At 55.0% G+C, this 18620-nt stretch overlaps 6 protein-coding genes across 6 annotated transcripts; 4 read left to right on the top strand and 2 right to left on the bottom strand.

Annotated features, from left to right (window-relative positions):
• Positions 1-1555: 1555 nt before the first annotated feature.
• CH63R_04613 (Vacuolar protein-sorting protein BRO1) lies at positions 1556-4767 on the top strand (the record flags this gene model as incomplete). Its single annotated transcript, XM_018299588.1, has 4 exons — positions 1556-1833; positions 1914-2343; positions 2433-3584; positions 3649-4767. 4 exons carry the CDS (start codon positions 1556-1558, stop codon positions 4765-4767), a joined length of 2979 nt encoding a protein of 992 aa, XP_018160834.1.
• Positions 4768-5622: 855 nt separating this feature from the next.
• On the bottom strand, positions 5623-6321 carry CH63R_04612 (Glutathione s-transferase; the record flags this gene model as incomplete). Its single annotated transcript, XM_018299587.1, has 2 exons — positions 5623-5697; positions 5851-6321. 2 exons carry the CDS (start codon positions 6319-6321, stop codon positions 5623-5625), a joined length of 546 nt encoding a protein of 181 aa, XP_018160833.1.
• A 2832-nt stretch (positions 6322-9153) lies between these two features.
• On the top strand, positions 9154-9381 carry CH63R_04611 (uncharacterized protein; the record flags this gene model as incomplete). Its single annotated transcript, XM_018299586.1, has 1 exon — positions 9154-9381. The coding sequence occupies one exon, from the start codon at positions 9154-9156 to the stop codon at positions 9379-9381; it is 228 nt and encodes a 75-aa protein (XP_018160832.1).
• A 3821-nt stretch (positions 9382-13202) lies between these two features.
• Positions 13203-14560, top strand: CH63R_04610 (Guanine nucleotide-binding protein alpha-3 subunit; the record flags this gene model as incomplete). Its single annotated transcript, XM_018299585.1, has 6 exons — positions 13203-13326; positions 13348-13738; positions 13803-13931; positions 13986-14115; positions 14167-14411; positions 14461-14560. The coding sequence occupies 6 exons, from the start codon at positions 13203-13205 to the stop codon at positions 14558-14560; spliced, it is 1119 nt and encodes a 372-aa protein (XP_018160831.1).
• A 1492-nt stretch (positions 14561-16052) lies between these two features.
• Positions 16053-16712, bottom strand: CH63R_04609 (uncharacterized protein; the record flags this gene model as incomplete). The annotated part of the gene is made up of 2 exons (XM_018299584.1): positions 16053-16290; positions 16387-16712. 2 exons carry the CDS (start codon positions 16710-16712, stop codon positions 16053-16055), a joined length of 564 nt encoding a protein of 187 aa, XP_018160830.1.
• A 753-nt stretch (positions 16713-17465) lies between these two features.
• Positions 17466-18508, top strand: CH63R_04608 (uncharacterized protein; the record flags this gene model as incomplete). Its single annotated transcript, XM_018299583.1, has 2 exons — positions 17466-17782; positions 18076-18508. 2 exons carry the CDS (start codon positions 17466-17468, stop codon positions 18506-18508), a joined length of 750 nt encoding a protein of 249 aa, XP_018160829.1.
• Positions 18509-18620: the final 112 nt, after the last annotated feature.

The raw sequence follows: 18620 nt of genomic DNA, 5'->3' as shown, positions 1-18620 counted from the left end.
GGTCGACAAGCTCGGGACAACCTGACGTGGGGTGGAGCGACGGAGGAGCGTCGCATCGGGCATGTCTCACTACGGTACAGTGGAGGTCGAAGGATAGGCCGTCCAGGCATGTCGATGCGGGAGGTGGATTGCACGAAGTGAGGTGACAACAGGGTGATGGGTGATGAGTGATGAGAGAGGGTCGGTCCCATATCGTACGTACAGGCTCACGATAGCTGCCCAACAAAAAATGAGTTGGAATCTCGTCGAATGCCGAGCACCAGGGAAAGTGTTGGAACGCGCAAGAAGAATCCTAAGGATATCAGTTAGTCAGTCGGTGTAGAGAGTTCGGGCGGCATCCTCAGGTAAAGTTGTCCATCATCGTATAGTCGTTGGTGGCTGCCTAGACGGGTCTCTGGGTTTCTGAGTAGTTAGGTATTGGCAGGGATGAAGGAACGAAGCAAACTGATTCCAGTCATTGCGTGTCTCTTTTGAGACTCGTGATTTTCCTCCGAGTCGAGTGCCAGCATCCTATCATCCTACGTACACACGAAGGGCAGCACCCACCTCAAAGCCAGCCCCCCACCCTGACCCCCTTAGTGGGCAATCATCACTGTCCAGTCCTCGGCGGCGGCAGCGGAAGCAGCAGACTACCTAGTCCGCCGAGGTACGTTATGCGCCAACGTCAGCACCTACAGCAAGACGACGACCATGACGACGACCAACCACCAAACATATATCACTGTCACGCATGCTTCCAGACACGAAGTCGAGAAAGGCACGGACGAATAGACAGACAGAAAGACATACAGACGGCCGTGGTCCCGCCTTCGAGCTCCCCCTTCGAGCTCCCCTTCGGGCTTCGTTTGAAAATTACCATCGCTCATCTTGCCAGGTCCCCCAGCACTATGACCTCACCAGAAGACGAGCTCGGTGCATTTCTTCACAAGCAGTAATCGACGGCAAATACAACAACAGCAGAAACAAGCAACGTGGACTTCAGAAGTTCCGTCCCGCCAACCTTCGTCTTGTGCAAGATAGGTCAGTGGTAGATACGCTGCCAGCACCCAGAACTATTAAGGCCGGCCGCAGACAGCAGCCCAACGACGCCCGTCACCGACAATATCAACCATTGCGTCCTCCCTGTCAGTACCATCGACCGGGCTGCCTAGCGAAAACGCACTCTCACGTCAGGTACCGGGGCTTGCAGCAAGAGTACGTACTTCGTACAAGTGCACTGACGCCCGACTGCTGCCACCCTCCACGCCTCTTTCAATCCCAATCGTCGCTTCACGCCCCCACCCCGCACTCCGCTTACCTACCACAGCAACTCAGACACTCACAGCACCAAGCCCAGCGAGCGTCCTGGCCTGGAGAGCTGCATCCATCCACCTCCCAGCTGTCACTTCTTCCCAAGGCCACCTTTGGCGAGGCCCCGTATGCCACCCAATCATCCCAACATCTGAACAAGGCTGCCCGTCTTCGCAAACCACCCGACCGAGTGCGATTCACTGTCCCTCCCGCGACAACCCCCGCCATCCTCCGGGCCGAAACCTCGTCGCCTCTGTCTTTCAAAATGACGCAGTCGCCCATGATCTCGTCGCCGCTCAAGGCCACAAACGAAATCGACTGGGTCACTCCGCTGAAGGACTACATCAGGGACACATATGGCGATGATCCGGAACGCTATGCCGAGGAGTGCGCCACCCTGAACCGTCTGCGACAGGACGTGAGGGGCGCCGGCAAAGACAGCACCTCGGGCCGCGATATGCTCTACAGATATTACGGCCAGCTTGAGCTTCTTGATTTGCGCTTCCCGGTCGACGAGCAACATATCAAGATCTCCTTCACATGGTACATCACTCACCAACCCTCCCGCTTTGCCTTGCAATCCAAAGCCCCGTGTGCGCATACTAACACCCACCACCTCGCAGGTTCGATGCCTTCACGCACAAATCGACGGCCCAATACTCGCTCGCATTCGAGAAAGCCTCCATCATATTCAACATCTCAGCCGTTCTGTCATGTCACGCCGCTCACCAAACAAGGTCGGAGGAGCCGGGCCTCAAGGCCGCGTACCATTCCTTCCAGGCCTCCGCTGGCATGTTCACTTACATCAACGAGAACTTTCTCCACGCACCGTCGTCCGACCTCAGCCGTGAGACCGTCAAAACCCTCATTCACATTATGCTGGCTCAGGCGCAGGAGGTTTTTTTGGAGAAACAGGTGGCGGATAACAAAAAGTCGGCCCTTCTAGCCAAGCTTTCCAGCCAAGCAGCGTCTTTATACTCGCAGGCAGTAGAAGGCGTCCAAGACAACTTCAATAGAGCTATATTTGAGAAGGTTTGGCTGCTCATGGTTCAGGTGAGAACTGCCGTCTAGCCACTCCCCCATATAGCCAACCCCTGGGTTACTTCCCACCAGGTTTCCTTAAGTCAAACTAACGATGCCAGGTCAAATTCAACTTCCTCAGCTCTATGTCGCAGTATTACCAGGCACTTGCCGACGACGACGCTGGCCAACACGGCGTTGCTGTTGCCAGGCTTCAGATTGCCGAAACACAAGGGAAAGAGGCGAACCGCATCGCTAACAACTTCCCGAACTCGGTGCCACCCAGCTCTAACCTCGGTGCCGAGACCGGCGGTATCCTTGTCGACTTTACGAAACGGCATTTGGCAACCGTACAGGACAAGCTCAAGGAATTCAGCAAAGACAACGACTTCATCTACCACCAGAGTGTGCCCGCGGAGGCGAGCTTGCCACCTGTTCCCAAGCTCCCAGCATCGAAGCCGATCCCCGTCAGCGAACTGTATGCAGGTCAAGACATTCAGCGCATTACCGGGCCTGATCTCTTCTCCAAGATCGTGCCTCTAGCCGTGACGGAATCGGCCAGTCTTTACGATGAGGAGAAGGCCAAGCTAATCCGAGCCGAGACCGAGAGAGTGGATACCGCCAACGGCGAGATGGCGGCAAGCTTGGACTACTTGAGGCTTCCCGGTGCTCTTCAGGTATTGAAAGGAGGGTTCGACCAAGAGATCTTGCCGGATGAAGAGTTCAGAACGTGGTGTGAAGACGTTGCCGGCCACGAAGATCCAGCTGCCATTTTTGAAACGTTACGCTCCGATAAGGAGATCATTGTGAGTACGCTGGACAAGAATACGAAGCAATTGGATATGGAAGAGAGCGTGTGCGAGAAGATGCGATCCAAATACGAGAACGACTGGACACAGCAACCGAGCTCGAGATTAACGTCGACGTTGCGAAGCGACATTCGAAATTACCGGGAGGCGTTGGAAGAGGCAGCAAGAAGCGACAACCAGCTGGCGGCGAAGTTGAGGCAAAACGAAACGGAATTCCAGGAAATGAGAGCTGCCGCCACGCATGGAGGCATCGACTCTCTGTTCCAACATGCTGTTAGCAAGGTTCGCGGGAAGTCGAGCAATGTCACGAGCCCTTCCGGCAACGAACCCAACCTGTTGGACGTCGACTTCGAGGAAGGGGGGCCGAGTGTCGTTGACCAAATCCACAAGGTGGAGGAGATCATGAAAAAGTTGAATCTCATCAAGAGAGAACGCAACCAAGTGTTGAAGGATCTCAAGGAAAAGGTACGAAAGTCGAAGCAGTGGAGAGGAGGTGGGGAGGTTAGACAGACATGCTAAACATCAACAGGTCCACAACGATGACATCTCGGAGATTCTGATCCTTAACAAGAAGTCGATTACAAACTACGAGAACCAGCTTTTCCAGTCAGAGCTGGAGAAGTTCCGCCCTTACCAAAACAGACTGCTTCAGGCCAACCACAAGCAGTCGGCATTGATGAAGGACCTGACGACTAGCTTCAACACTCTCTTGCAAGACAAGCGAGTCAGGTCAGAACAGAGCAAGTACGAAGCCATCCAGCGGCAGAGGGTTTCAGTCATGAACAAATACAAACGGGCGTACCAGGAGTTCCTCGACTTGGAGGCTGGTCTCCAGGGTGCGAAGACGTGGTACGCCGAGATGAAAGAGACGGTGCAGAGCCTTGAGAAGAACGTCGAGACGTTTGTCAACAACAGGCGCTCCGAGGGTGCTCAGCTTCTCAACACCATTGAACAGGAGCGGTCGACTCGCAAGGACGCACATGCAGAGTTGGAACGAGAGCGTCTGCGCGGACTGATGGAGCGCATGTCTATGGAGCCCCCCGCACCTTCACCGAAACCTGCGTCGAACCGACCTACGCCTTCACCGCTGAACTTCGCCAACACCTCGTCGACACCGCGATACCCCCAGACCAACTTCTCCGGACAGTACCAGGTTCCTCAGTCTCCGCCCCCAACCCAACAGCAGTACCCTGGCTTCGCTGCCCCTCCGACATCCCAGTCATACACGCCTCAGCATGCGTACGGCCAGGCGGCGTACGACCCAAGCCAGTACGGCCGCACTCCCGGCCCGACATCGCCGCCTCCTCATCAATCCACGTTCGGTCCGGCTGTTCTCCGCGGTCCAGCCTCGCCTCCGCCCACGCAAACGTCGTTCAACCAAGGCCAGCAGTACGGTGGCTTCCCTAACCAGCAGCAACAGATGCCCGCTGGGTTTGTGCCACCACCTCCACCCCCTGGCCCCCCGCCACTGGGCCCTCAGCAGACATTCTACGGTCAGCAGGATTACCAGCAGCAGCAGCAGCAGCAGCAGTCACAGAACTACCAGCAGCAAACCCCCCATAGTGCGTATCCATCAAGCGCGCATCCGCGGTCGGCTCAGCCTCAGCAAAACAGCGATCCGTGGGCAGGGTTGAACGACTGGAAATAAACCAGCATCTGGCTTGTAAGTGGGAGGGGGGTGCAGGATGCTGTGGTTTTGTATGCCGAGTCGATATGGATAGCTTGAGACACGGTGAATAGGGAACGGGCATCTAGATAGGTAGCTCGGCGGCCCCGGCCTGAGTGAGAGTGTGCATGAACCCTGGAGTCTTGGTCGTTGATCGCGATTTAGTCCTTGTGGTCCCTCCCTGTACACGGGCCAAGTCCGTTATGCAAACGGCCATGACGAGCGAATTATGAAGGCTTGCGAGTAGAAGAAAAGGCATTGGAAAGGAAGGGGCTGGGGGGAGGAAACTAGCGTTAGCCGTAGCTCACTGGAATAGAAATGATGACTGCACAGCCGGCTGGCGGCACACCGAGTCCATCGCAAGCCTCCCGCTGCCACGCGGTACTGCCGGCCCGGTCAAAGCAGCTTGCGAATCGGTTCTTCTCCCTCTCCTCAGCGCGCCGCCTGCTCATGGTCTTCAAGACGTCGTCGACGACGGGCCGGGCGCGGACCCGGGCGGTCCAGTCGACGTAGTCGGGGTACTTGCCGTCGATGTCCCACTTAGCTGTTCGGGAGTTACCACGTAGACGTCGGGCGACTGAGTTCCCAAGCTTGAAGGCGATGTCAAGGTAGGTTCTGAGGTTTTTGGTCTTGTCAGTTTTTCGGTTTGCACAGCAATGGGCCCAGAGCCTGGGTGAGCTGAGAACGTGATCAGGGACAAGTGCGAAAGAGGAAACTTGAGAATGGCGGACAGCAGGAGTAGGCAGGGTCGAACGCACGCTCTGTTTTTGACGAGGTACTGCCCCTCCCCCCGAGGGCGCGGTAGAGGACGGAGAGGATGCGGACGGTTTGCTCCCCTTAGCGCTGCTTTGCGCTAGGAACGTCCTCTGAGTAGAGGATCTTGAACCAGCTGAGCTGGCCAAAGTAGGGGCCCTACATCACATCGGATAAGGCGTCTGTTTTCCGGGATGTTCATAACAGAATAGAAACACGTACCCACACGAAAGCCGTCGCGAAGGTGGGAGAGGGGAGAGAGGAGCGAACCACCGGAAGCAAAGGGGAGAAGGGGGGGTGGGGGCTACAGACCTGGCGCGATATCTGGAAACACGGCTGCTTCTTCACGAGAAACTGTTGCGGCGACGACGGATGCAAGACCCTGCCGTTGGCTTTGTAAGTCTCGACAAGGCAATTCAATAATGGCGCCGGACTCCGAGAGGGCGAGCCCCCGAGTACGGGTCCCCTAAGGGCCGGCAGGCGGCGGTTGGGATGGATGAAGACGTAAGATTCCTCCTTGACGACGGCGAGACCGACCATGGCCTTCCTGTGGTCGTCTCTGTCAGCATGGTCGCTTTGCCATTCAGCGTCGTTTTTTGTTTGTTTGCTCTCTGGGCCGGGACAAACGCGCATTCTCACAGGGGAGAGCTCGAGCTCCTCCAGGATCATGGCCACTTTCGCCGGGTCAGGGGTGTGGCCTTTGGGGCGATTGTCATTAAGCTGGCTAAAACCGAGACTGAGCGTGCCGTGGCTGTAGAGGGCAACGGGTTCCGTGGAAGACATAATGTCAGGTCTTCTGTGACAAGGAATTCTCCAGAACAACTGCTTGACTGGGGTTGTAAACTGTTCCTCAATGAGAAGGGGCGCTGGAACCCAGGTTGTCTTATGTTCCCCTGCTCACGCAGAGAGCCCGATGGCGAGGTCGAAATAACTACCAACGGCTTTTCAGGGCTTGTTCTCTGCACGTCGTTGCTCAGCAGCTGGTGGGAAGGGCCCCCGCTGCCGCCCCTTGCGTGACATCTCGAGCCCAAACTCGTTGATGCTGACCAACCACACACACACACCTACCACCACTTCTAGATGGCGAAACCCGAGAGGGTGCTTGATCAGGTCCTCGAGATGACTACAGCCGGGCCGCATGTCTATCGCGAAGCCGCGAGTGTGGTGTTGTTGCACCTCGCAGGCCGCTCACAAAAATGGGCCAGTACGGCCGGGCGCCGCACGGATGAGACGGGCGCTAAGATGGCGCGGCCGGCCGGACATCGGACAGTTTTCATGTAAACAGACCGATGTCTTATTCACCTCTCGGCGGCCTTGGTTTACCTATCCTCCTCCCTTCACTTGACAGATGCTGGTCTACGGCCTTCCTTACTTTTCGTACGGATACGGACTACCAAGAAAAAACGAGCAAGCCCGAGGCACCATCCCCGTCGTGTTGCCGACCGGAGATGGCAACGAGATCTGAATATGCGAGCGGGATGCAGTCCTCGCTCCGAGTCAGACTCGATCGAGACGGATGAAATCGAGACCAGCGTTTCCAGACGAGAAGGAGTTTCCCCCCGGACCCTGCGACCATTTCAACAGCACGTGGGTGAAGGGAACTTTTGGCCGGGCGATCGGGTCGGGTCGCCACACCCTCGACAACGCGACCCGAAAACAATAGGCTCCCCCCCCCATTGCCTCATTCTCTGGACGATTTCCCGCGAGCCAAACTCGGGACTGAATCCTTCCCCGAGCCTCATTCGTTCGTCCCGCGCCCCCGAGATCGACACACTCACTCGTCCCTGCCAGGCGGAGGGTGCCACGCAGCACATCATCAGGTATTAATGTGGGCAAAAAAAGAAGGAAATGGAAAAGGGAGAGAGACAAAGTTTGTTCCAACGCTAGTCAGAACTGCGGCTATCATGGGATGACGTGAAACATCAGGACAAGACCGTAGGGTGGAAAGGGACAACTCAAAACTGCATCTTGGAACATCCTCGATCCGGAGGGGCCACTCACCTGAACTTTGACGACTTGGCAGGCCATACCAGGTGAGTTTGCCACGTTTTCTATCGAAGTCCTGTAGAGCTTTCCCACCTTTCTTCCTTTTCTTCTTTTTGGGACAGAAACATCCCACAGCAGAAGCCCAATAGCCGCAACAAAACTCTTCTCGACAAGGCCACTTTTTTCTCAATAAACGCGGGGTTTTTTTTTTTTTTTTGCCGATCTCTCGTGTTTATATCTTAGCTCCCTGTACCAGGAGGATGTAGCCGCTGGTAATCGGATGCGCCCTTGCCAAAGTAGTTCACCCCAATCCTGCGTGTATAGCAGCGAGAGTATCTCCTCGATGCCGCCCGTCGCCCACCACCTTCGGTTTGCCAATAAGGGCGCGGAACGTCCTGCCACGTGATCCCCTTATGAGGGTTATCAAGGATGGTGTTTGGAAAGCCGGCTGGCCATACCCCGAAATGCCAAGGGCCTTGAGCGCTATCGCTATTCGCTGATCGTGACTGGTGTGGTCTTGCTCATATGATACGCATACCCGATAGCTTCAGGCCTGGCATCGAGCCCTCAACCCGGATATGGCAAAGAGGCTGACGCTTCGAGACACCAGCTTGTCAAGCACTGAGTAACCACAGGAAGGCCAAGGTTGCGCCATGAGAGGCTGGATAGCAACGGTTTCGACCGGGACTTGTCTCATTCAGGCAGCTGATAAGAGCAGCCGACCAGGGAATATATTATGAACATCAGTCCAAGATAGAGTGCAAGTATGAGGGTTTATCGAAAGTGAAGTTTATTTCGCAGCTTGACCGGTCCAGGTAAATATTGCTTAGCAAGTCGCCGCGCTTTGAGACGGGGCTGTTCCAGCCACCGGACGACAACAGAGCTGCACTGGTCACTCGGCCCCTGTTGTGGAATGATCAAGATGAAAGAAACAAGAGCTGTTTGGCTGACTGGGGCGGCCAGGCCTGCGGGCCCTTCAAGCTCGGAACGCTGAGACTTCGTGCCTTCTCTCTACCACGTGTGGCCTTCCCCCCTGTCGACATTTGTTCCAGGAGGGGGGAGGGGCTTATGAACACCCAGACAGGTTGAGGCTAGCCGATTGGGCGAGGCGTTCCAGGTACACAAACGAGAGGGCGAGCCGATCAACGCCAATCATCTGACGAAAGCGTTGACGAGGACAGGGTGTCCTGTCATCAAAGCCCAGCGGCAGATGGAAGAAGAGGCAGGCTCTTTGCCAGGCCTACCTGATACGAACGCAGCCGGCACATTGCTCTCGAAGCAGTTCCGTCAGGTCTAGAATCCCGAGAAAACGACAGCAATTGGAAAGTCGGTGAATGACACCAACTTCCTTCAACTGAGCACTTGGTGAGTTGTTTGATAAGAGCACAATTCAGGAACCCAACTCGCGAATAACGGCTCGGACGTACTCGGCAGACCGTTGATGAGGAGAGAGACGCAATCGAAAGGGCCTGGAGAGAGGCCACATTCAAGCTGGAATCAGCGCTGTGAATGTGCCCAAAGCGTGTATAGAGTTTTCAAGCTGGTATGAATTCCAGGCGTCCGACGGGGATGTGGCCATCTACCATCCTTCGCATACTCCACTAGCAGTGCATCGTGAGCACATTCACGATGGACATAGGCACGCACGATACTGGAAAGAGCCAAGGCCTAAAGGCCAGAAGCCCAGTCGACGGAAGTGGCGGGCGGTCGGGTTACTGGATCCAGGACGATGGCGTGCTGCGACGCTGGAACGTGGCGGCAGGCCAGGCGGAAGGAAACCGCGACGCAGCAAGTCTGCCCTCTGCTTCGGCATCTATCTGCAATGGCATCGTAACAGCAGCAACGCCGACGTTTTGACTGTCTGCAACATGGCTCATATCTCCCTCGTCGTCTGGACGCATCGGTGGTGTAGGATGCGCCTTCGGTGTAATGCGGGGGGTTGGCCGATACATGAATAGGCACGTTCAAGCGCCGTAAGAGGCAAGGGCTCGATGCCGGATCGGCAGATCTCTACGGTCAACTGGAAGAGAACGAAGACCAGCGGCAAGCCACCGCGATTAAAGCGACGGGTAGAAGTCATCCGCCGGTCCTATTCAAACTTTGCGTCGGGCTGACTGACTGCCACCTTGGTCGTCAGGGCTGGCGGCATTTGCTAGCCTGCCTCAGGTCAAAGGCCGGTGATCCGTTGAAGCCGGAAGCAAAGGAGATGATCTTCGCCGAAACCCAATGCCGGTCTGGGTCAATGGCGCCGACGCTGGCGAAATGCATGTTGATGACATTTTGACGGCTGTCCGTTCCAGATGACTTCATTTGCGGTGCCCTTGGTTTGAAAGGCTCAAAGGGTGGCAATCGTCCAATTTCCAATTTCCAACTGACCAACGTTCAACCCTTGAATAAACCAGGGTCTCCCTCTATGTCGTTGATTGGTGGGCCGGGAATAGACTCAGACATGAGACTGTAGGACGACGAGGTTGAAGGTTCATTACTCGGGAGCGGTGACTGAAACAACTGTTACATTGCCTGGCTCCCCTTCCCTTCTAAGTTTTGCCAGCAAACCTCCGCGCTCGCTCGTCAAAGCTGTCGAGGTGTCTGGGGTTGCCGGATGCGGGGACGCGTTGCTGGGCGCGGTCAAATCGTGTGGCTTTCCAGGATGTACTGGAATCTCCCGGGATCCGGCCGCAATGCTTTGCCTTGGTATAAGGGGGTATGATTGGTGGGCAGAGAGACGTCGAAATGAAGATTTTCCTGAAGAAGGAAGAATGGAAGAATGGTAAAAGAAAATATAGATGGGCAAAAGTAAAGCAAGATGGAGAAGAAGAAGAAAGTGGGAGGAAGAGAAAGAAGAAGAAAAATAAGAAATGAAACGGAGCGAAAAGGCCACTGGATCCCGACACTCTGGTTTGCGGCAGGAGACGAAGTGCGCATCTTGGGGTAGGTGCCGATACCGATCGGGTTGGGCGGATCTATATAGTAGCTGCAAAAAAACTCACTGAACGAAAAAGAGAATGTGGTAAAGGCGAGGCGATACATATCGTCGTACTTGTTTACCGATGATGCTGTACAAGACGAAGATGCCATCCTCAACGGCTGGACCTTGTTTGCCAGCCCACTAACCACTACATGTATGTATGTATGTACCCAAGACCCAAGAAATGGACGCTGTGTGCGGGAGAACGATGCACGTGTATCGAAAGCAAAGTAAAAGTCAAGGCCATGAGGTGTATTCGTATGTGGACCTGTATGTCCATTAAACCTTGGCCTGGCGAGACACCACGACGTATTCCTCCTCACCAACTCGGATAGGCAGGCCATTCCTTGTCGCTTCCACCTTCACAATAGACTCATCATCTGCCCCGATTGCTTGCTGCCTCAAGTATGGTGCTCCTCCCTATGCACGATCCTGTACTCTGTATTTGCTGCAATAAAACCAGACCAGCGGTGCAAAGGCAGACAATAAATAGGTGTCAGAAAGCACACGGCCAAGTCAATCGCCAGGGATTCTGGCAGCAGAAATGTCCCGAAAGGCCCAGGAAATTAGTGAGGTACGTACCATGTGCTGTAAATATCTGTCGAAACCCGAATAGAGCAGGCATGCATCCAACCACGAGAGAGAATGGCTTGGATGCCATGCATGCGGTGGAGGGACAACACACTAAACCGAGTGGACCTGGCCCGTAAGGGTTAGGTGGACCGCCCTACCTAACCCAGATGAGAGAGCTCCAAGACCAATGACTGCTGAGATTCCTCGGAGCGAAGGCTTAAGGCTCGCTCACGAGTCCGCTCTTGAAGCCGAGCGAGGCATCGAGGTGTGAAGAAAACGACGACTGGATGCTCCCGTCCAATCCCCTTACCCAATGGCCTACCCAAGGTACCCACGCAGTCGAGGCAAGCCCATATCGAGAGCTGAGCTCACTATTCAGACTCTCCTGGCCTGCCAAGTTGAATACCACACTCTCCCACACTCGTCCGCCCTTGGTGCCCCAGCTTTAGCAGCGACTTATGGCTTATGCAGGGCATCTGATTGCGTAGGTATCTCAAGGTACCTTTTCCGTCCTGCGTGTCAGCGTTGATTCCATTGTTATGTACCAATGGAGATTTCATCATTCACCTTCATTGCCTCCCTCACATCTGCCCTGCCCCGGTCCGGCCTGTTTCCCTCTCCGGACGAGCCAAGACCATCCCAATTCGATTGAAGAAGTTGGAAAGGCCGAGTCCGTCCGCAGTAACAGACACAGGCATAGTGTCGACGCACAAGAACCGTCCATTGGTATCAGATCCACACCCCCAACCACACACGCTCACACACACACACACTCACTCACTCACTCACTCTCACATACACCACACCACCCGCACCCGCACCCGCACCCGCACCTGCCGCCCTGGCCTTGCCGACTGAGCTAGGCCTGCTGCAGTTCTGTGCTGGTTGTCCGGGAACGTGTCCCTGTCCCGTCGTCAACATTGCGTACTGACGAAGACCGAAGGGCGTCGTGTCCGGGCTCGCTGGGTCTGACTGTAAGAGATATCTGTTGTGTGTGGTGGTGGTGGTGGTGGGGGTGTTGTGTGTGTGTGTGTGTGTGTGTCGTCTTGACTCTCGCCCACTGGTCCCAGTCTCCTTCTCCCTCTCCCTCTCTTTCTTTCTCTCTCCGCTCCCTCCCTCTCTCTCGAGTGTCGCCCCCCTGGTCTCTGTGTCTGTCTGCAGCGGATAACGGTGCGAAGTTACCGCTGCTGCGGTCTACCTGCTCCTACCTACTACCTCTTGCGACTCCAGCCTGCCACTAGTATCGACATTACGCTTTCCTGCACGACGGGATTCCTTTTTCCATTACCCACACACTCCTCTCTTCCTCACTAACTCTCCCCCGCGCCAACCCATTTCCTCTCCCTCTCCCATCATTTTCCCTTCCAGCCTTTCAATTTCCAAGTCTCTGTTACTGCAGCTTTTCGACATTTGATAAGCAGATCAGAGCAGGACTGTCAGGTTGATCTCAGTCATCATATTTCCCTTTGTTGCACATGCTTTCTGTGACGCTGGGGCCAGCGACGATCCAACAAGGCTCTCACTCTCTTCCTCCTTCGCTGGGTTGCCCGGTACAAGAAAGGTACATCGCTGCTTAGCTTGGGCCGCACCCAATTGCACTTACCCGCCCGTCTGTCGAGGTCCTGGTGATACCCACATTTATTCCACCGACACTGTCCTTGCCCGCCCGCCTTCCGGTCGCACTCTCTCGTCTCCTGTTCTTCGCTACCCATCTTCCTCACCACTTCCCGCTCTTCCCCGATTTTCAGGGTCGAAGCCTATTGTCCTTTCATCCTCACGCCCTGCGATATCCGATTCCGAACGTCCGTCATCGTCGATTCTCGATTGCTGCCATCGACTGGTCCTTGGCCGAAACTCATCGACCGACACGCTCGCCTTACCGCCGAGCCCGCCGCCGACGAAACCGCCGCATCGACCAACGACCGCCTGCCGACATTCTCAGCCTTGCGATTTATCTACCATCTAGGAATCTCACCTAATAATACTATGGGCATTTAACGTGCGTCCACTGGGAGAACACACGCCGCCTCATTCCTCGCATCCTTGGGAGCCCTGCAGACCCGAGGCACCAAACAATTCCGGGTCACATCATTGCTACGGTTAGTGGCTCGACTTGAGTCTCGCCACGCCTGCCAAAATGGGTGCCTGTATGAGTTCGAACAACGAGGAGGTGGAACAGAAAAAGAAGAGTCAGGCGATCGATAGACAGCTGGAGGAGGACTCCAAGAGGCTACGCCGAGAATGCAAGATTCTCTTGCTCGGTACGTTCTGATCGCGCCCAGGCCCGGCCGCTCCCTTTGTCGACCAGCACGCTGATAAGTACGCAGGCTCCGGAGAGAGCGGCAAATCCACCATCGTCAAGCAGATGAAGATCATTCACTTGAAGGGCTACTCCGAAGACGAACTATACAATTATCGACCGACCGTCTTTAAGAATTTGGTGGAATGCGCGAAAGCAGTGATACAGGCGATGCGGCAGTTCGATATCGAGCCCCAAATCGAAGCAAACAAGGCATATGCCACTTTCCTTATGGAATACACAGCCGAGTCTGGTCCCCAGGCGCACATCGATCCCCAAATCGGCGTTGCCATCCAATCTATATGGAGCGACCCTGCAAGGGAGCAGCTCATGGACAGGCAGACCGAATTCTACCTGATGGATTCAGCAGAATAGTACGTTCCTCCCCTTCCGCTTTTCTGGCTTTGATGGGAGTGGCAGCTGACCCCACGGCATCAGCTTCTTTCAAGAGGTTATGCGCATCGTCGCTCCCGACTACCTCCCCAACGAGATGGACGTTCTCAGGGCTAGAACCAAGACGACTGGTATATACGAGACAAGATTTCAGATGGGCCAGCTCAGCATACAGTGAGACTCAACGAAATCCGCTTGCAATTTCGGGACACGCTAACATAGTCGCAGCATGTTTGACGTCGGCGGCCAAAGAAGCGAAAGGAAGAAGTGGATTCACTGCTTCGAGAACGTCACGTCCATTATTTTCTGTGTCGCTTTGAGCGAGTACGACCAAGTTCTGCTCGAAGAGTCCAGTCAGGTACGGATAACCGGAACCCCGTGCCGTCGACATCACTGCAGAAACTAACAGTTGCAGAACCGAATGATGGAAAGTTTACTACTGTTTGATTCCGTGGTAAACTCAAGATGGTTCATGCGTACCAGTATTATCTTGTTCCTGAACAAGGTGGATATTTTCAAGCAAAAGCTTGGACGTTCACCGTTGGGCAACTACTTCCCCGACTACTCTGGCGGCAACGACGTCAACAAGGCGGCCAAATATCTCCTCTGGAGGTTCAACCAGGTCAACCGAGCACACCTCAACCTGTATCCCCAGTAAGTGACATTGTTTCGGGGTTGGAGCGGAGAGCTAACCCGATGGTAGTCTGACTCAAGCAACCGACACGTCCAACATCCGACTGGTGTTTGCGGCAGTCAAGGAGACGATCCTCAACAACGCTCTTCGGGACTCGGGAATCCTATAAGACCGGAACGACTTGGATCACCCATTTTCTTTTTCTGTTTAATGTTTAGATTCATCTCCTCTGTTGCGGGTCAGCGTTTTACAGCATTGCCGGGCGTTGTGGGCGGCACTTCGTTTGGACGGCGTTCACTCTGGTTTCTACGCTCGCTTTCGATACGACACGGTCGAGCGAATGGGTTGGTTGGTGCCTTAAAATCGACAGCGAAAATCCCCCTTTGCATTCTGGAATCCGAATCTCAAAAGAAAATCCAAAAAAGGGGTATTCGCAACCGGTTGCTGCCGCCCAGGCGAGAAAACCGGGTGTCAGGGAAGAGAGTAGGTGTGCACTTGGAAGCTCTCTAGGGCGAGACATATGCCGGCCGTTGTCTGGAGTACGGTATTGGGAAAGGGAAGTTGAGAGACGAAGTGATGAATGGACCATTCGTTTGGGACTGATGCTTGGAACTGTGGGGGTGGGGGCTGGCAGGCAAAGCGAACATTGGTTTGGCCATCTCGAAAGAGCCGGGAGAGCCGGGAGAGCACAGGGAACTGGCTTTTAGCTGGAGCGTTGCGACAGCGAAATGAAGCAAATCTCTGCATGCATGCACCTGCGGCAGCTCGAGGGAGGGTGCGCGGAAATAGAGCCTGGTTAGGGCTCGACAACAAGATGACATGGCATCCAAAGGTCCTGTGCGACTGCGAAAGAGAGCGTCGGTCGATTGAGGGGGTTTTTGACGGGAACGACTATGGATGGGAGAGGTCTGAGGAAGGCTTCCCGACGAGAGGGAACGCTTAAGCGCTGGCTTGAGGCCTGGCATAGATGGCTGTTATATCGTATTAATACCGCAAGGCTGTGCGCGCTCAAAGCGGTGCATCTGTTTCTTATCACACACACACACACACACACATACACAGTACATAACCATCTTTGCCGGCGAGTATTGCGGCGGCTGTGAAGGACAACAGACAGCCTCATGTTTCCAGGGTAAGGATTGCCACTCGTCGGTCGATGCCGCTTGTTGGTGGGGGTAATAGTGGGTGGGCCATGTGGGTGGCCTTGAAGCAGGGTATATCGGAGCCAGCAAGGCATAATGGCATTGTAAGTCACCCAGCCACTTGGCTGGAACCATACAAGGGTAGGAGAGGCGCGCAGAGGAGCATCGGGTGAAGATGGGGTGGATTGCAGGACATTGCATCGCATTCCGACCAGGACGTGGGTGTTGTGGGTGGCGGTCCGCAATGTCGTGTTCTGTCAGACAGTCTCACTCTGCTGAACCACTGGGAAAGGCGGGGTATGTGAGGTGAAGAAGAGTGTTGTTGTTGTTGTTGTTGTCTAGCCAGTTACGCGCCTGGACATCTCTGAAGAGAGTCGAGGAGTCTAGATGTATGTAGATAGAACGACGATGAATGTCGTCCTCTATCTGCCCTGCCGCCGTCGAGGATGGGAACAACGGACAGAGGAGAGAGGAGCTTAAGCTTACGACATGTTTGGCGTAGGAGGCGTTCTTTCCTCTCTACTTTGCCAACGTAGAAAACTGTCTCCAGCATCCATCTAGGGCTCCTTGGAAGGGAAAGGCGGCGTCACTTTCCTCTGGCCCAGGCCATGCCGCAGCAGCTTGTCCCCACCCGTACTGAGGGGGGTGTCCAGTTGTTATGGAACCGGGTGGGGAGTTGTGTGTAACTGTTGGTTGGAGTGCCAGGGCCGTCACCAGGGTTCGGGCAGGGTAATAGCGGTGGGTGCCGTACGAGCACCTACATCGTACAAAGTATTTAGGTAAGTATTTGGGTAGAATGCCGACATGTTCAAAGGCGCGCCTGGGAGACGGCAGGCATGGTGGAATGGGTTACTTGAAGAGGAAGAGGTTCGGGGACAGTGAAGCGCTGCGGTTTGTGGTGCAGAAAACCAAACTCGGTCTGGCTTTGAAGGTACGGCTGGTGGTGACGGGAATGCAATGTGTGGTTGCCGTGCTGGCTGCTGATGTTGGCGAGGCGAACCATGACCGGGGAACCGGTGTGAGACTTGCCGCCGTGTCCCGCGTTCCAAGGTGAGGACGCCATGCCGATGTCCCGTTGAGGCGTGCCGGTGTGAAATGAGTGAGTTGCTGTGCCGGCGTGGGCTCCCGAACCTTCTTTCTGTCCGGGTTTCCTTTTTTGGGAGGGGAGAGGGAGTGCATATCGTCACAATCGGGCCATCCCAATCAAGAAATGCTGTTAGACGGCCTTGGGTCCTGGGGCTTTGGAAGAGCAGGAGGCGGGGCGTCCATGAGGATTCATTCCAAAGTTCCTCTTTCCCCTGCTTGGCCAGTTGTAGCTTCACACCTGTGAGCAAATGGAAGTGAGCACTGCATCTTGACCGGTAACTTTGTACTTTTTCACTCCTTCTTCTAAGTAGGAATCCACATAGGCAGATGCGCAGGAAGCCAGGTACAGCGTGTAAGGACCAGTATTCGGTAAGACGTACAAATATATACCTGTGCTTCTCTGGCGCTGATGCACTTGCTACCTGCTCTATTACGTCAATTTTGGCCTCAGCCGGTAGACTCTACAGAAGCATTGCTACCATCAAGCTCAGGGGGAACTGTGTCACTGTTGCCGGGGTGCTCACTTGCCGCATGCGTCACCCCGCACTGTCCGTAGCTCGATGCATCGCAGCAGCCAACAAGCAGACAACAAGCAGGCAAGGGCTCGGAATTGCATGCTCTGGTTCCCCCGATCCTCGAAGCCACGACGCCGCGGGGTGAGGTCATGTCATGCGGTTTCCCTCCTGAGCATTTTTTTTTCGAGATGGTTCTTGTCGACATGGACACATAGGCACGCGGGTAACTAGGTGAGAGATGCCCTCTCACCTAGGCACTCACTGGCTAGATCAGAGCGGGCGGGCCCGGACACACTGACAAAACCTTGATGGAGGAGACGCGAAGGATAGTATGGGGCTCCGGCGCCAGAGCCCCCCGCCGAATTGGATTTCTGGTGTGAGCGGGTTGTCAGATCAGCCAAAGTCTGCCACTCCATTTGCCTCCTTCGTCCAAGTCCACAGCAGCGAGACAGTCAATGCTAGGTTGTTTGAGGGTGCCACATTGCTTCGTCCTGGTGCCTTCGCGAGCTGGATGAGTGGTGCATTTGTGCAAGTTCCAGTCGATATTGTCCGCGGACTATGCGTCTCTACAATGCCTCCCGCACCCACGCCCTACCTTCCATCTCGATGCACTGTCAGAGGCAGCAAGCTAGCTAGCTACTTACCTAGGTAGGCACGGACGGTGAGGTAAGGTTGGTAGGTAGGTAGGTAGCCTCCCATCCATCCATTGCCCATGTACCTCGTCCCTCTCCTCCTCTTGCCGCATGTACCGTAGTCCATAAAACATGCCATGGCTGACTGAGAGATATAGCTGCCTACCTTTCCTCATCTGTCCAGCTCTTTCTTAAGCTCCCACCGTCCCCCTCATCGTCCCTGACTTCTTGGTTCTTTCTCTTACTTTACCCCTCCTCCCCTTTCTTCCTTACACCTGTACAGTCCTCGCGGCTACACTCTCCAGGCAGTTTTCGCCTCGTTAACCCTCTCCTGTCTCTCAAGCTCCTGTCTTCCAAGTACGTCTACCGGCACATATCATCGTACTTCGTCCTCGAGCAGTTCTTGCAGCCCAAATCACCTCGGCAGCGCCATCTAGCGTCGTCCATTGTCCAGCAAAGCTTTCGCTCCCGAGGACCAACTCTTCTGGCTGAGACGCTTCGCTTCGTAGGCGCTGCGCTGACTGAGGAGTCCGGCCGTGAGTGGTGTGGACTGAGCTTCAAGCACTCCCCCCCCGCCTCCCCTCCCCCACCGAAATCCTTGACGTACGTCCTGTTTGCTCCGCTTGTCATAGAAAGTCTGGACCTCTTCCTCCGTCGTCTCTCTCCTCCCCCCTCCGCTCATCACTCATCGCCTACGATCGAGTGGTGTTTCGATCACCGCACTCTTCTGTCTCTTTCTTGAGGGGTCATCATAGCTAACAGGACGGCTGACAGCTTTACGAAATAGTCGAGCTTCATCACTAGGCCAATTGAGTCTCCACTCTCCCAACACTTCGTTGTCATAAGCGTACTCG

The sequence above is a fragment of the Colletotrichum higginsianum genome, chromosome 3 (assembly GCF_001672515.1).
Source record: "Colletotrichum higginsianum IMI 349063 chromosome 3, whole genome shotgun sequence".
NCBI lineage: Eukaryota > Fungi > Ascomycota > Sordariomycetes > Glomerellales > Glomerellaceae > Colletotrichum > Colletotrichum higginsianum.
The sequence above is the reverse complement of the archived record's forward strand: the minus strand, read 5'-3'. Positions and strand labels throughout refer to the sequence as shown.